The following is an 18,745-nucleotide window of genomic DNA, read 5'->3' as shown; positions in this document are numbered from 1 at the left end:
GAAACCCTATGGGCAGTTCTATTCTGTCCTAAAGGGTTGCTGTGAGTCGGACTCAACTCAATGGCAGTAGGTTTGTGTTTTGAGGGATTTAATTCCCAGGTTTTTCTATTTAAGGAAAATGTCCAGAAAATGATGAGTACAAATGAAAACTTCCCATAAATTTTTCCTTTTTGTAAAATTTTTGACATCAAGAGATCTCTAGATATTATAGATTAAATGGAATTTAGGTAAGCATGTGTCAGGAGTAATGTATTTAGTTACATAAGATTTAATTAAAATGTTTTAAAAATTAATTACATTAGAAACACCTTTGCTAATAAAGTTTTAAAAAAGACTTTGTGGTTGTGCTGTAGATACTATGAGAAGTAATCATTTCCAAGGTAGAGTTAATATATTAATATTATTTACAGTTTTTAGGGAGAATTTTTAGAATATTAAACTGTATATTTGCATGTGGATTAGATATTTTTTATAGGTATCTCTGAAGTTTTGGAGAGGCAAGATAGGCAGGAAATTTAATTAAGGCCCTTACTCTGCCACTTACTAGCCGTAGGCAAGATGTTTACCTCTGTAGTTTTTCTTTCCTAAAATGAAGGTTTAGCTCTAGATGACCTCCAAAGTATCCTTTATTTATGTAATTGTGCCTTATTCATTATTGTATTTAAAGAGCCTTAACTGGCTTAACCAAAAAACCCAAGCTCATTGCCATGGAGTTGGATTCCACTTGGGTTTCTGAGGTAGTATCATCACGGAAGTAGAACGCCCAATCTTCCTTCCAAGGAGTGGCTGATGAGTTTGAAGCATCAGCCTTCTGGTTAGCAGTCAGATGCCTTAAGACACTATGCTACCAGAGGTCCTTTGACTGGTTTAGAAACACATTTTTAAGCTCTCCAGATGACTTTGTAATAGAGTTGTGCAAGACAACCAGTATTTGAGATTGTTAAGCTTAAACAATTACATTAATTTTAAGTAATAATATAGTCAGCTGGGTATATGAATGAGTACTGTGTGCAAATCCTCATTCTGAATCCTTTAGTATACTGTATATTGTCACTCTGTGGAAGGAAGACTGGGCAATCTACTTTCATAAAGATTTACTGCCTTGGAAACCCAAAGGGGGTCACTATGAGTCAGAATTGACTTGATGGCAGTGAGTTTTTATAAACTCTTGGTTGGGTAAATTATCAAAATAATTGAGCACCGCAAGGTAGTCCAGAGATAGGAACTGGTTCATAGGTAAATCAGGTAAACATTTGAAAAAAATTAACTTTGAGAAAAATTCAAATCAATCCTTAGCTCAGGGAAGAGGTTGAAAATTTTATGAATATATTGAAAATTACCTGCCATAGAAAAAGTAGACCTATACATAGTGTCAGTTCAAGCAGAGTCTAGGGAATGAGGTGTAATATATTTCCAGATGGTTCCATTCTTTGAATAGATAAAATTACAGCATATTCCGGAAGGAAATATTACTATTCTGTTTCCTGTTTTATGTTCATCATGGAATTTTTTACCCTTATTTTCATTTCCTCAATGGAAATAAGTAATAAACCAGCTTAAGCAAAAGCCATAAATTAGGTGGCTTCCTAATTTTGGTGTTCATCAAAATAATTGTGGGGTTTGTTAAAAGTACAGTTGCCTGGACTCCATCCCATACCTAATGTTTCAGAATCTGTGGGGTCATGGCATCACCCAACTCCCCAGATAATTTTTTTTTAAATAATATTTTATTATGTTTTGGGTGAACGTTTACACAGCAAATTAGGTTTCTCTTTAACAATTTATATACCAGTTGTTCTCTGCCACTGATTATAATTTTTACAATGTGTCAGCATTTTCATTATTTCTGTCCTGTTAGTTCTCTTTCTATTGATGTAGCTTCCCTTCTCCTCCTTGCCATATTGTCCTTGCTTAAGGTTAACTGTTGACCATGGGACCTCATATAGTTAATTGTTTAAATAAGCACATTATTCACAGGTGATATTGTTAATTTTATAAGCCAATCTGTTGTCTGGCTGAAAGGTGACCGGCAGAAATAGTTTCAATTCCAAGTTCAAAGTATATTTTAGGGTGATAATCATAGGTGTTCCTCTAGCCTCTTGTCATCCCTAGATGATTTTTGAGAACCACTGTCCTAAGCACTACCAAAAAAACAAACCTACTATCATCGAGTCAATTCTGACTCATAGTGACCCTACAGGACAGAGAAATGCCTGGTAGGGTTTCCAAGGCTGTACATCTTTATGGAAGCAGACTGCCTCATCTTTCTCTCATGGAGCAGCTGGTGTTTCCAACCACTGACTTTTAGGTTAGCAGCCAGATGCTTTAACTATTATGCCACCAGGGCTCCTTTGTCATAGCAACAATGAGTCACAATTCTAGAGCCAGTATATCTATCGTTGTTGTTGTTGTTATGTGCCATCAAGTCGAACCCAACCTCTAGCAACCCCTCCTTGGGTTTCCTAGGAAGTATCACTACGGAAGTAGATTGCCCCATTACAAAGAAAAATTTAGAATATTAATTTATAGCTAGATCTGCTAGCTTGACTTGTATGAATCATTTCCTTAGGGCTCCTGAGTGAACCAATAAATCAATTTTTAGATTTTATAGTATTGAGTGAACCAGATAATCCATTATAGTCATCAACATTGAACACTCTCCAGCTATTAAACTTTGTTAACATTATTATTTTATGCAATGTGAAAGGTGTTACATCGCTTCAGTTATTTGCCAGTTTTAAGAAAGAGAGATTTCAGATTGTAGCGTCTCTTTTCGATAATTTTCTATGAACATTCATGTTCTGCTCAATGATGTACAAATCCTGTGAAGAATTTTATTTTTTTGTGCCATTTATGTATCTGCTGCATTAGTTAAAAAAAAAAGCATTAATAAAATGTTTTCTTATTCTGTCCTGAAACCATTACTTAGCTATTTTCATTTTTATTAACATAATTTTTCACATAGTATGCACCTGGGCAATATATTTTTTAACGATCTCTGAAGAAGTTCAGAAAAGATTATATGAAGAAATATACCAAGTTTTTGGGAAGAGCCCTATTACTCCAGAGAAAATTGAGCAGCTCAGGTAAGAACACAATAACAGGAAGAGAAAATTAATAAAAGATAAATTTGGACTGGTTTAACTACCTAATTTAAAGCTAATACTAATATCTAAGAAAGCTATATATTTTTATAGGGACTTAAAATATATACATACATATTTTAATAACCTAATTTTCTTTTTAAAATAGTAACATACAGTACCTGTAGTAGACAAACTTTTAAACTAGCCTGTATAAAATCGAATCAGTGATGTGGAATAAGTGGAACTCTCATATGTTGTTGGTGGGTGTGGTGGTTAAGTTTGTGTGTCAGCTTGGCTGGGCCTGGTTGAATGGCTGGGCAGCTGGATGTGGTATTCCCCATGATGAGAGCGGTAATCAACTCCATAGTGGAATCTACTGTGAGCAGCAGAGTAGGGAATGTGGTCTGCTTCCTGTATATAAGGAGAAGCTTTGGGGAACGCTCTCTAGCTTATGGCATGCTTGAACCCTGCATGTAGCTGTGTTGTTACTTAGCAACCTGCCATACTCTGCCAACTTTGGGACTTTCAGTTGACTTGAATTAATAGCCTGCTGTGTGGTTTGGTAACATTGGGCCTGTGCCTTTTTACTTGTCAACCTTGGGCTTGTTAGCCTCAGCAGCCAGCAGCTGTCTGAGTGAAGAAAAGCTTCTAGCTTCAGTGGGCTGGGACCAGGAGGCAGAGCTGAAGCCCAAGGCTGAGGGGCTTTCACCCAGCTCCTAGAACATGGCACTTTGAACTCGGACTTAAAGCCTCCAAACTGTAAGAGAATAAACTCCTATTTGTTGAAGCCATCCCATTTGTGGTATATTCCTGTCAGAGCTGCACTGGGTAACCAAAACAGTGGGAATGCAAAATACTACAGCCACCTTGGAATATAGTATGGTAGAAACTTACCATTAAACATACACTTATCACATGAGCTAGCAATTCCACTTGTAGGTATTTACCTAAGAGAAATGAAAACTTGTCTTTACAAATACCTGTAAATGTTCATAGCAACATTATTCAGAATATCCCAAAACTCATATAACTTAAAATGTTCATAAAGTGATAAATAGATAAAGAAATTATGGTATATCCATCCTATGTAATGATACAGAGTAATAAAAAGGAACAATAGTAATACAACAACATGGATAAATCTCACTATGCTAAGTGAAAGAAGTCAAACCAAAAGACTTACCTACTGTATGTTTTCATTTAAGTGGAATTCCAGAAAATATAAAATTATGGTGATGGAAAGCAGATCAGTGGTTCTCTGGAGCCAGAAATGGAGACAGGGGGTGCTTGTGTGGGATTACAAAATTATATACAGTTGCTAAAATTCATCACACTGGGTAAGTAAAATAGATGAATTTTTTTTTTTTTTTTTTTGTATGTGTAAGTAATACCTCAATAGGAGCTCTGGTAGCATAGTGCCTAAGGCACTTGACTGCTAACCAGAAGGCTGGCGGTTCAAACCCACCAGCCACTCCTCGGAAGGAAGATGGGACAATCTACTTCTGTAGTGATACTGCCTCAGAAACCCAAGGAGGGGTCGCTATGAGTCGGGTCCGACTCGACGGCATAAAACACCACCACCACCTCAATAAAAAAAGATTTAAAAAACAGCAGCTTTGACTGCTTAGGGGTTTGAAGTCTAAGAGTTGCTACCTATAGCAAGCAACCCTACCTTAAAGCATATTTCAACAATAGAAGACAGGGATATAGCCATTAGAAAGAACTAGAAGCCATGGGTTTCCCAAGGAAGTTCTGTTGCAAACTGTTTAAAATGTTGGAAGTTTTATTTATGATATTGAGTATAACTACTTTTTTACTATAAAAGTAATACATACTTGTCTTTAAAAGATTTTATGAAATAGAAATGTATGCAGTAGGTGAAGATTCTTTTTACATGCACCCTTAAGAGATAACATATGTTAGCACTTTGCTATTTATCTCTTCACATTTTTCCTAAGGATATACACACATACATATTAAAAAAAAAAAAATAATACCAAAAAAAAAACTTCTGTAAATTCTATTTTTTCTTTATTTTGTTCACAGTGGTCTCAGATACAGTGACTCTAACACATCTAATCAATTATCAAGTTCTGTTGATTCTACTTTCAAAAACTTACTGAGATTGTCCCCAGTCTATTTCAGATCATTTTGATTGAGATACTTTAGCACCTTGGAATTTTACTCCCTTCCAATCCATTCTCCAGATTGCTGCTGATGCCCTGTATTCACACTGCAATAACCTGTTGTTGTTAGGTGCGGTCAAGTAAATTTTTGACTTACAGTTACCCCAGTCTCAGAGTAGAACTGTCCCATAGGGTTTTCTAGGCTGTAATTTTTATGGGAGCAGAGCATCTGGTCTTTCTCCCACTGAGCTACTGATTGGGTTCAAACCACCAACCTTTTGATGAGTAGCTGAACACTTAACCATTGCTCTATCAGGACTTCTTTGCAGTAACCTAGAGTGTAGCAGTATATTGACAAGGAGCTTCCAGAAATTCAAGCTGGATTCAGAAGATGACATGGAACGAGGGATATTATTGCTGATGGCAGATGCATCTTGGCTGAAAGCAAAGAATACTGGAAAGATGTTTTACCAACTATGAAAGGCATTCAACTGTGTTGATCATAATAAATTATGGATAACATTTCAAAGAATGGGAATTCCAGAACATTTAATTGTGCTCATTAGTAAGGCTACTGTACATAGACCAAAGGCTATCATTCGAACCGAACAAGGGGGTACTGCATAGTTTCAAGTCAGGAGGAGTATGTGTAAGTTTGTATCCTTTTACCACACTTACTCAATCTGTAGCTGAGTAAATAATCTGAGAAGCTGGACTATATGAAGAAGATTCTTTCCTGCATCAGGATTGCAGGAAGACTCACTAACAACTTGCGATATGCAGATGACGCAACCTTGCTTGCTGAAAGTGAAGATGCCTTGAAGCACTTACTGATGAAAATCAAAGACTACAGGCTTCAGTATGAATTACATCTCATCATAAAGGAAACAAAAATCCTCACAATTGGACCAATAAGCAACATCATGATAAATGGAGAAAAGATTGAAGTTGTCAGGGATTTCATTTTGCTTGTGTCCATGATCAACATTCATGGAAGCAACAGTGAGGAAATCAGATGTCATATTGCACTGGGCAAATCTGCTGCAAAAGACTTCTTTAAGGTGTTCAGAAGAAAAGATGTCACTTTGAAGACTAAAGTGTGTCTCACCCAAGCCATGGTATTTTCAGTCCCCTCATATGATGTGAAAGCTGGACAACGAATAAGGAAGACCAAAGAAGAGTTGATGCCTTTGAATTGTGGGTTGGTGAAGAATACTCAAAATACCATTGACTGCCAGAAGAACGAACAGATATGTCCTGGAAGAAGTGCAGTCAGAATGCTCCTAGCAAGCAAGAATGGCCAGACTTCGTCTCACCTAGTTTGATCATGTTGTCACAAGGGGCCGTTCTCTGGAGAAAGATATCATGCTTGGGAAAGTAGAGGGTCAGCAAAGAAGGGAATACCCTCAACCAGATGGATTGACACAATACGCTCAAGCATATCAAGGATTATGAGGATGGTGCAGGACCAGGCATTGTTTCGTTCTGTTGTACACAGGGTCACTGTGAGTCAGAGCTGACTCTATGGCACCTAACAACAACTGGGAAAAAAAAAAAAAGCCAAACCCACTGCCATCTAGTCAATTCCGACTCATAGTTACCTCCAGTGGGTTTCTGAGGCAGTAAAATCTTTATGGAAGTAGATTGCCTAGTCTTGCTTCCATGGAGTGACTGGTGGGTTTGAACCACCAACCTTCTGGTTAACCATCAGATGCCTTAGTCATTGTGCTATCAGAGCTCCTTAACAACAACAGAGTGCTTTAAAAACACAGATATCTGGGATCAGTCCCAAACCAACTGAGTTATAATCCTTGAGCATTACAAGCTTTCAAAAGCTTCTTAGATGAATTTAGTGTGCAGCCAAAGTTGAGAATCACTGAACTAGTGATATTTTTATATCTGCATAGTTGGTCACATCTGATCAGGTGACTCCTTCAAATCTTTCAGTGGCTTCTGGTTGCTCTTAAGTTTAAACTTCCTAGCGTAGTTGATAAGGAACTCTGGTGGCACAGTGCTTACGGCACTAAGCTGCTAACCAAAAGGCAATTTGAACCCACCAGCTACTCCACGGGAGAAAGTAAAGACTTACAGCCTTGGAAACTCAATGGGAAAGTTCTGCTCTGTCCTATATGGTCTCTATGAGTTGGAATTGACTTGATGGCAGTAAGTAGTATAGTTTATGAGGCACTTGAAGGGCTGGGCCTAGAATATCACCTCTACCTTCTCTCTCACCACTTGTGCCTTTTCATACCCCTGCATTCAGCTATACTGAAATTATTTTGTTTCTTGGGAGGTACAGCACTCTTTCTTATCTCCTGTTTTTTTATGGACTCCTCCTCTGTCTAGATCCTCTCTTCCTTCCTCCTTTAGCTAACTCCCATTTGTCCTGCAGGTCTAATTGTCTCTGTGAAGCCATTGCCTAGATTAGCCATATACCCTAAACTTCATTATCATAACAATTTCTGTGCTTATTTAATTTTCATCCTTTATGTGCCTTTCCCTCTCTCTACCCCTTACCAGCTAGACTGTAAACTCCTCTGAGGCTGTCTTGTTCATTGTTGTAGGCCAGTACTTTACATAGTGTTTGGAATGTAGTAGGTATCCATTAAATATTTGTTCAAAGAAAATATGGAGGAAGGGTGTTTCATGTGTTGTGTTTGTTAAATTGAGATTATAAACAATCAGCATTATTATACTTACATCTGTGCTGACATTTCCAATTATTTCTATATAATAAAACCCTAGATCAGAGATTATCACCTAAGGATATGCAGGAGAACAGTGGTTCAGAATAGAGGTTACGGAGTAATTTGAATCCTGTAAACAATAACTACCTGCCTTATGATCTTGAGCAATTGCCTCATTTTTTAAATCTGTAAAATTAGAGTAAAAATATCATCCATGGTCGTCTTCTGGGGATTAAATGAGGTACTGTGCTTAACAGAACTGGCTTATTGCAAGATTTTAATATGTTTTATTTTTCTCATTGTGATGCACACTTAATATTTTGATAGATATTTTCAGGTTACCCTTCAGAAAGGTTATATCAATTTATACTTCCACCAAGAAGATACAGAAGTGTCATCTTCCCCCACACTTCTGTTAGTACTATCTACTCTCATTCTTTTTTGTCTTTGCCAATCTGACAAAGTGAAAAAGTAAAATGCTTTAATTGGCAGTTTTTCAACTGTTAATGATGTTGAGTATTATTATATGTTTCTAAGCCATTTGTATTCTTTGTGAATTACTTTTTTATGTTCTGTCGATGTTTCTATTGGGGTATTTACTGATTTTTAAAAAACTTTTATATATTAAGGATATATTTGCCATATTTTTTCCTGTTGGGGAAGCGGTGGTTCAGTGGTACAATTCTCGCATAGACCTCTTCGGCAGCCACCACCTGACAGTAGAGGCTTGTGTATTGTTAGATGCTGAACAGGTTTCAAGGGAGCTTCCAGACTAAGACAGGGTAGGAAGGAAGTCCTGGAAACCAGCCGGCAAAAAACCATATGGCTCACATGGTCCAGGCTACACCAGTCATGGGGATGTACAGGACCAGGCAGTGTTTCCGTCTGTTGTACATAGGGTTATCATGAGTCAGGGCCAACTTGACAGCAGCAGACAACAGATACCTTTTCCTTATAGTCTTTTAATTTTACTTATAAAATTTGCTAGGTTTAAAAAATATTTCTGTAGTCAGATTGTTTTTCTTATGACTTCTGTCGTGTAAATCTAAAATGAAGACTTTTATATTAAAAAAGTACAAAAATACTGTTCTGAATTTTCTTCTGGTGTTTTTTTTACAAGTATTTTCATTTCTTTAAATATCCACCTAGAATAAAGTTTTAATATATTATTAAATCGCTATGAGTTGGAATGAATTTGATAGCAATGGGGTAATATATAATGACTATCTTTAAACAAATAAGAATTATGGGAATATTTAAATTTAAGAAGGTTATGGAAATCCTTGAATGATATTTTAAAAAAGTACATACATTTCAAACTCCCTCTCCCAAAATATACTTCAAAGATTTTTTTTTTTAACAGATACTGTCGTCATGTGCTTTGTGAAACTGTTCGGACTGCTAAACTGACACCAATTTCTGCCCGGCTTCAAGATATTGAAGGAAAGATTGACCAATTTATTATTCCTAGAGAGGTAAAAAATATTTGTTATATGTAACTCATTGTTATTCTTCTCAATTCTCTTAGTTTATATTTTTACATTTTATTGTTAAAAGCACCTCCTACATGTTACCTAGGAGCTCTGGTAGCATAGTGCCTAAGGCACTTGACTGGTAACTAGAAGGCTGGTGGTTCAAACCCACCAGCCACTCCTCGGAAGGAAGGTTGGGCAATCTACTTCCGTAGTGATACTGCCTTGGAAACCCAAGGAGGGGTCACTATGAGTCAGGTCCGACTCGATGGCACATAACAACAACAACAACAAATATTACCTATTACTAAATCAGATACAGTCATTTTATTTTATTTGAAATTTTTGATTGTGATGTGGGTGCAGATTTACAAAGCATACTTCTTGTATTCTCAACAGTTTGTGCACATTTGGTTTCACAGCCTGATTACAATCCCCAACCATAAAAAACTCCTCCCATCTCCTCCCTGTGACTACCCATTCCGTGTAGAAACAATCACTTTAAATTACAAAATATGTGCTTATTTGAAGTTAAAATAAAGTCTCCCCTCCCCAGTATATTAATGGACACAGTTAACAGTGTAATGTCTATTTGTAATTTGTAGTCCTTTTTCTCTCTATATACATTAGTGTGTGTGTATGTGTATGCATATACATATATGTATGTATTTTAAAACGTAAAGATTAGTGTTTATAATTGTTTTTAAGTTCTTTTTTTTTAACTGAATATATATGGCTATTAGTACAACTGTCATTTGATACAGATCTGGCTCATTATTTTTAATGGTTGCATAGTCTATATAGTTATGAATGCACCATAATTCATATAATTTCATTGATGGAAATTTAGATTGACTTTTATTTTTAGTACTAGAAATTATATACTTATTCAGTTATTTGATAGAGTCTTAGAAGTGGATTTTTTGGGGTCAGAGTTCATGTATCTGTTACATGAGAATGCCTTTTCCCTCACCTCCTCTGGATTTATGAATGCTTTATATATTTTGAGTCTTGCAGGAAAAATTGTTGTCTCATTGTTTTAATTTGCTTTTCCATGATCATTGGAGAGATTGAGCAACTTTACATATATATATTAAACAGTTTTTTATGTTCATTTGTGAATTATCTAATTGCATCTTTCTTTCATTCTTCTTGCTAGTAAGCTTTTGTCTTTTTGTATGTTAGGGGTATTAACTACCTCAGTTATTGGTGCAGATTTTAAATTTTCATATAGTTAAGTCTGTTATTTCTTTGATTTCCATCTTTTATAGGCCTTCCCTATTATATGGTGACTGAAATAATAGTTAATGTTTTCTTCTATTATTTTATACTTTTATTTCATATTCATTATTTTAAAGGAGAATTTAGGATGAATTGGCTTCCTGGGAGTCATTTTGTCTTTGTTAGGCCTTTGCCAACTAGACTGATTTTTTTTTTTTTTTTCAGACCCTAGTCCTTTATGCCCTTGGTGTGGTACTTCAGGATCCCAGTACGTGGCCATCACCACACAAGTATGAAATATCAATCATTGTCTTTGTGATGTTGACTTTTATCTTTTTGTATGCCTTGCATTACTTTCTTAAGTTTTGAGGAGAAAATTAATTATGTGACAATTATACAAACAAAAGAAAGCACTTTTTTCCCTTTATATCTTCTGGTCATTACCTTTCCTCTTCCATGGATATGCTATTACTCTTTGCCTCTTTTATTATCCCTTTGATCCTAAGTTTGTTTAATTACCTGAGGTCTGCAACTATCCTTTAATTTCAATGGAATTTTGGAATTCTTCTGTTGTTAAGTGGGTATTGCATGCAGTTTCTTTTTCTCCTTCTGTTTGTCTCTATCCCGTAGTATTCAGCCATTCAGCAGAATTCAGAAAATAGTCAGGTGTCCCATGAGCCCCTCAGTGATGAAAATTTCCGTAATTAAGTTAGAGACACACTACCTACCATATCCTCCTCTTGTGTGTTCATAGTGCTTATTAGCATATGAAGGCTCTTGATTAAATCGTGTTTCTCAGACCTACTTGACCAATAGTAAAACCTATTGATAGAACTTTGTTCTGTGGGTCACACTTTAGTTAGTATTAATTTAGACAATGGAGTCTTTGGTGGTTCAGATGGTTAAGTGCTATACTGTTAGCCAAAAAGATGGTAGTTTGAACCCACCCAGAGGCACACTGGCAGACAGGCCTGGCAGTCTGCTTATGAAAGGTCACAGCCTTGAAAACCCTATGCGTTGCCTTGAGTTGTAATTGACTGGACAGCAGCTAACAATTTAGACAATGGGGAGTCATTGAAGGGTTTTAAGCAAGTAAGAGGTAAGGTCAAATTTACCTTTCAGAAAAATACATCTTTCTTATGATACAGTTTGAGGAATACTTGGAAAGAGGTAAGGATGAAGGTAGGAATTTACAAGAAAAGCTGTTTTTCTGTTTGTTTTTTAAATTAATGAAGGCAGGAATATAGACTCAGCAGCTGGATATTTTTATATAAAGGATGATGAAACTAGACTTTAGCTCTGGAAAGCAAGGAAGATGAATTTAGGATGAAGTGGATTGGATTTGTGTGGAAACTACGATAGAGTCTACAGTGACTTTCAGTTTTCTAGCTTCTAGGTGAGGAAGAACAGACAAGGGGCCCAAGAGTAGTAGATTTGAAGGGGAAGATAAAATTTTGCATGTGTTGAGTCAGAAACATTTATGTAGACGTTACATAGGCTGTTAAATATATGAGTCTGGAGTTTGAAGGAAGAGTTTATTTGAAGAATTTCGGAATTAATTAGGTGGTGTAGTGCCCAAGGCATTGGACTGCTAACCACAAGGCTGGCAGTTCAAACCCACTAGCCACTCCTTGGAAGGAAGATTGGGCGATCTATTTCCATAGAGATACTGTCTTGGAAACCCAAGGAGGGGTCGCTATGAGTTGAATATGACTCGACGGCAGTGAGTTTGGTTTCGGTTTGATAATAGAAGTGAGTTTTCTTTTTTAAAATTGTGATTTAGGTAGAAGTTTACAGAGCAAATTCATTTGCCATACAACAGTTCATACACATTTTGTTTCATGATGTTGGCTGCAAATTCTCACAATGTAACAGCTCTCTTCCTACTTCCTCCCTGTAGTTACCTCTGAAGTGAGGTCTTCTTAAGTGACTGATGTCCAATACAGAAATTATTTTGCATTTCTTTAGAACATAGGCTTGCTAAATCTTGTATTACATTCACATACAGTTGACATGGTTGGGCAATCCTACTTCTGTAGTGATACTGCCTCGGAAACCCAAGGAGGGGTCGCTATGAGTCGGGGCCGACTCGACGGCATATAACAACAACAACAACAGTTGACATAGTAAAACTTCCAGAAAAGAAAGCCTCATATACTTTCATTGTTACTTTAAAAATGTTTACTTTAAAACATTCTTACTCTCTGAGTTTCTAGGATGTCTTTCTTTGGTCTTGGAGGTATATAATCACATTAGTTTTTTTTTTTTTTGGTACTTATTTTGTTATTTCAGTCTTCTAATAGTTAATTTAAGAAGTACTACTTTTCAGACACTCATTTTAGAAATGATAGGTAGAATAAATGATAAACTCATATTACAGGATACTGTACGCTCATAATTATTTCAAAATTTTAAAGTTACTTCTAAATTCTCCTGTTCAAGCTGTGAATTATTAGAGTTGGCCTACTAACAGCAACATGGATCTTACACATATTTTCTACCTTGCTTCTCTAATATTCTGTCTGTATAACTTACAGTTTGGAGATTAAAGCATTGTAACTAACAGCATTCCAAAGAAGAGTGATCAAAACTGGGTCAGATTTGATTAGTAATGGTAGCCTTTTATTTCTGTTAATCTCTACACTTCTAGTGGGCCATGTTCTTATGGAATTGGAAAATCTAGTTTATTGCCCAGTTTATAATTTATTTATCTGTTGGGATGTACTAGATAAATCATACTTATGAATACAGAACACAAATATCCTCCATTGATAGAGCCCTTTTCCAAAGAGCAAGGGGTTTCACACATATCTTATTTGTCATGTATTCTGAAAGTAATTCTGTTTTAAAACACTGTAAACTACATAATGTTCCTTTTAAAAAGGAAAACAGACAACACCTAGCTAGTTAAAGGAGTTTTCTTAGCTACAGACGTAATAGAAGCTCTGGTAGCTTAGTGCCTGAGGCACTTGACTGCTAACCAAAAGGCTGGCAGTTCAAACCCACCAGCCACTCCCCGGAAGGAATGCTGGGCAATCTACTTCCATAGTGATACCACCTCAGAAACCCAAGGAGGGGTTGCTATGAGTCGGGTCCGACTGGACAGCACATAACAACAAGAACACAGACATAATAGTTATTGTAAGGCTGGTATCGCTATATTGGTTATTACCCCAAGGCATGTTTTTGTGATAAGATACTTTGTGAAGATGCATAAAAGTTATATGGAACTATAATGCTATTTATCCATTGTTGCAAAACCTAGAACTATTCAAGAAAAGTATGTCCTTTGCCTTTGTGTTTTTTTCTAGCAATGTTTTGTTACAATTCAGATTCTGTAATGATTGTATTTGCATACATGCCAAAGTTGTCTTTCCTGCCACAGGAATTAGTGAGAATCTCTTGGATAAATCCTTGCTTAATAGTTATTGAACTAAGGACTTTGCCATAAGTTCTGTTTTTTCCTTTTAACTTTTTATATTTTAAACAAATTATAGACTCAAAATAAGTTGCAAAAATCATTGAAAGAATTATCAGCTTCTTCCAATGGGGGTATCTCAGCTGCAGTATAATATCAAAACTAGGAGAGTGACATGGGTATGTTATTATGAACTAGACTCCAGAAATCACTGTTTTCACCATTTTTTTAAACTTGCATTCATCTGTGTATATGTGGCTATGCAGTTTTATTCCATGTATAGATTGGTGTAACTACCACCACAATCAAGTGCAGAACTGTTTGATTGCCACAAAAAAGAACGCCCTCGTATTACCTCTGTATTCACACCTATCCCCTACCCATAATCCCCCCTTTCCCTCTTACCATGTTCCCTGGCAACAATGAAGACTGACTTTTTTCATTAAACTTTTCACCTTTGAAGTCCATCTAGGTTGTTGCATGTATCAATAATAGTTCATTCCTTGTTATGGCTGAATAATATTCCATTATGTGGATGTACCAGAGTTTGTTCAACCATTCTCCCATTAAAGGATATTTGGTTGTTTCCAGTGTTTTGCTATTATAAATGGAGCTGTTATTAATATTTGTGCACAGGTTTTTGTATGAACGTAAGGTTTCATTTCCTTGGCATAAATATTCAAGTGTTTAGTTGCTGGATTTTATGGTCAAGTATATGTTCAGTTTTAGAAACTGCCAGACTATTTCCCAGGGTAGCTGTACTATTTTATGTTCCCACCAGCAGTGTTTAATAGACTTACTTCCTCTGCATCCTCAGTGGCATTTGCTACCACTAATTTTGATTTTAGCTGTTCTAATAGGTATGTAGTGATATCTTACTTTGGCTTTAAGAAGTTTTCTTTTTGAGTGAATAATCAACATTAACTTACCTGTCTTAGAAAAAGGCTAGATATGATTTATTTCTTAAAAAAAATGCATTGCTATTTGTACCATGTTGGTGGTGTTTCAGAGCAAGGAACCCTGGATCAAATTCTGTGACGTAAGTGAATAATAATGTAAATATTCTGTACAGAATGATAAGATATTGTCAACTTTACAAATTAGGCTAAAATAAAATCCTCAATTCTGAAAAGAATAAATGCAAAGATGAAAAAGAAAATGTGAGATTAAATTATCTCTTTGTTTTTCAGTTTGGTTTTCTTCTTAATATGGTTTAAAATGTGAGGTGTTTTAAAAATATAACTTGAAAAGTCTGATTTTCTTTTAATCTGAAAATATGTAATTGTTGTTGTTGTTATTTGCCGTCGAGTTGGACCCGACTCATAGTGACCCCTCCTTGGGTTTCTGAGGCACTATCATTACTGAAGTAGGATTGCTCAACCTTCCTTCAGAGGAGTGGCTGGTGGGTTTGAACCGCCAGCCTTCTGGTTAGCAGTCAAGTGCCTTAGGCACTATGCTAGAGCTCCTGAAAATATATAATAGATACTGCTAAATAAACATTTTGAATCTCAAATTTCAAGAGTTATAAAAGGAAAAACTAATTAAATTTCATGATTTTTATATGAACTACATTGTAAATATAATGTATTCTAAAAGTAAAAGGTAATTCACATGCTTTGCTTTTAGAGAGTAAAAGAATTTCTCTTTTTAAAAATTTACTCATAAAAGAACTGAGATCTTTCAAGAACATGTTTTTGAGAGGAATTTTTATGCTTCAGGGTGGTTGAGTTATTTGTTTTGTTTTTAATATATCCATTCCCCCACTGAGTTTTAATAGAGTAAAATCCTGTAGCATTAAAACAAACAAACCTTCCTACTCTTAATTTTTCTTACTTATTAATAAATTTGAGGGTATTGCAGTTAATTAGTATAATTTTAAAGCTAGAGCCTCCAATTTTAAGAAATAAGCTTTGAATGAAAAGTTTACATAAAATGCCTCAAATACTGATGAGATGGTCTCATTTAAAAGGTATGTCAAACACTGAAATTTCTAAAAATGTTCATTATGTGATTTTTATTTATCCTTATATATAAATCTGTGTTATAATCTCATTCCTTTCTGGTTTCAGAGAAATACATTTTGCATATATTGTTTCCAAATAATAAATGTAATTTGGGAACATAATAATAGGTGACATTTAAATATAATGTGACAGTGCTTTCTATTTTCAGTAGCTTTTAAACTTTTATGATATACTTGTGTTCTCCTGTGTGTCCATATATAAAATGCCAGTGAAGCTATGTGGTGACTAATTGCAAATCTTTTTAGGTTTGATCCAGGCCGCTTTGATGATGAATCAGTAATGAAAACATTCTCCTTGCTTGGATTCTCAGGCACACAGGAATGCCCAGAATTGAGGTGAGGTGATACAGAAAGCAACATGAAAAATGCCAGACTCTGTACTTAGAATTTTGATGAGAATGATAACATATATCTATTTAAAATATTATTTTCTATTAGCAGAATATCTTTAGTAACTAGTTGATGTTCTTCCTGACTAGGTTTGCATATATGGTGACCACAGTACTTCTGAGTGTATTGGTAAGGAGACTGCACCTGTATTCTGTGGAGGGACAAGTTATTGAAACAAAGTATGAACTGGTAACATCATCAAGGGAAGAAACTTGGATCACTGTCTCAAAGAGATATTAAAATCTTACACATTTTAACTCTGTTAAAGGGACTGAGGAAACTAACAATTTACAAGATCTTGTGGTAAATCCTTCTTTAAATCAAGTATCGTTTTGCAATATAAACAAATATTTGTATTTTATTATATAAATGTGTATTTTTGTATATCAGATTTTTTAACACAGGATATACATTTATACTTATTGCACCAATATATTGATAATTTTAACGGACACTTTAGCTTTCTACTTTTCAAATTTTATTCTTCTATTTTTTATGCCATTATTTTTGTATTTCTCAGCTTGATCTCTAAAATTAATATTCTTGAAAAAAATAATTTTATAGAAGTTTAGGAATAATGACTTCTGAATATTCGTAAAATAAAAAACAGTCTTAAGTCCTTTTCATATTTCTAATAAATCAACTTAATAATAAAAAACAGACTAAACATTAATTTTTATTTCTTGGATTAATATTTTTATTTTCTTGGTATAAATGAGTTTGGGTTTTAATCACTTTTATTCAGTTTGAGTAATTTATTGAGTATTCTACCTTGCATTTGCTATCTTTTACCTGCCTAGAGTATTTATTTTCATTTCATGACTTACTCATTTTGAACAGTTCTGAATCACTTGGAAAATAATAGTTCTGAATTTTTTTTTAATTGTGATTTGAGTGAACGTTTACAGATCAACTTCATTTTCCATATAGCAGTTCATACACATTTTGTCTTGTGACATTGACTGCAATTCCTTGTAATGTAACAGCTCTCTTCCTACTTCCTCCCTGTAGTTACCTCTTCCCTGTGTCCTTCCCTTCCATGCACTCTCACTCCCTGAGCTGTCTTCCTGTGTAAATACTGCCATTCTGTTCTCCCACAACTGATTGCTCCAAGGAGTGTATCTATCTGATATAAATGTTCACTTCATATGCCTGTCTATTGTTTGGCTGGAAGCCACAGGAGTGAGTTCAGTTATAGACCTGAAGGGTAACTAGGGGCCATAGTCTCAGGGGTCTCATCAGGCTCTATCAGATCAGCAAATCTGGTCTTTTCTTTCTTTCTTTCTTTTTTTTTCTTTTATGATTTTGAGTTTTGTTCCACATTGTTCTCCCACTGTATCCAGGATCTCCTGCACAGATCCCCCTCCGAGTGTTGACAGTGGTAGCTGGGCACCATCTGGTTCTTCTGGTCTCAGGGTCATATAGGCTTGAGGATCACATGGTCTGCTTGTTCCTTGGACTGATTGTTCCCATATATCTTTGCTTTTCTTCATTCGTCTTTGCTTCGGACAAGGAGAGACCCATTTTTGTATCTATATGGCCACTTGTAAGCATTTAAGACCTTAGTTGCTACTCACCAAAGTAGGATGTAGAACAATGTTTTTGTGTAGTATGTTGTGCCAGTTGAGCTTCATATTCCCTAGGACCACAGTCCTGAGCCTGCAGGTCCAACTACTTGCTCCCTCTGGGTAGCTGGCTGTGGTCAAGAAGCCACAACAACTTTGCCCCTTGTCTGAATGTGTTTTGAAGAGCCATGCCTAAATGACAAACTAGGATTAATGGTGGTTCTTCCATTTTGCTGGAAACTTTAGCTGCACTGACTCGACGGCACATAACAACAACAACAACAACATTACTCAACTAATTCTCATTAGTAGAGAAAAAGGAATCCCTACATTTGTTTTCACTGTATACCATGTTAAATATAATGAACATGTTAATCTTAAGAAATGAGGGAGCACTAACTGAAACAAAAACCACACACACACACACACACACACACACACACACAAAGAAAACACAGTGAGTGAAAGTATTTGCAAAATACATGACAGAGTAAGATAATATCCACATTACATAAAGAGCTCAAACTGGTAAGAAAACCATCAATATCCAATAGATAATGAGTAGAGACATGAACAAACATCTTTTACAGGACAAAATAACCAATAAACTTAGAAAAATGTTCAGTCTCACTAGTAAGCAAAGAAATATAAGGGCTATTTCAAGAACATTTTATGTTATTAGTGAAAAGCACTGGTAGTGGTGGTGTTAGGTGCTGTTAAGTTGGCTTTGACTCTTGGCAGCTCTGTGTAGAACAGA

At 35.6% G+C, this 18,745-nt stretch overlaps 1 protein-coding gene across 1 annotated transcript in view; it reads left to right on the top strand.

Moving 5' to 3' along the window:
* The window catches only part of LOC103192075 (cytochrome P450 20A1), a 41,678-nt gene extending 25,015 nt beyond the window's left edge, over positions 1-16,663 (top strand). Inside the window, exons 9-13 of the mRNA XM_007935006.2 lie at positions 2,966-3,086; positions 9,263-9,374; positions 10,818-10,882; positions 16,280-16,369; positions 16,513-16,663. Coding sequence (XP_007933197.1) covers positions 2,966-3,086; positions 9,263-9,374; positions 10,818-10,882; positions 16,280-16,369; positions 16,513-16,663 — 539 coding nt within the window. The remainder of the gene's footprint in view (positions 1-2,965; positions 3,087-9,262; positions 9,375-10,817; positions 10,883-16,279; positions 16,370-16,512) is intronic.
* The last annotated feature ends 2,082 nt before the right edge of the window (positions 16,664-18,745 follow it).

This window comes from Orycteropus afer, unplaced genomic scaffold (genome assembly GCF_000298275.1).
Source record: "Orycteropus afer afer isolate SDZICR_OR568_19922 unplaced genomic scaffold, OryAfe1.0 scaffold00002, whole genome shotgun sequence".
NCBI classification, from domain to species: Eukaryota; Metazoa; Chordata; class Mammalia; order Tubulidentata; family Orycteropodidae; genus Orycteropus; species Orycteropus afer.
This window is presented reverse-complemented; position numbering and strand designations above follow the sequence as displayed.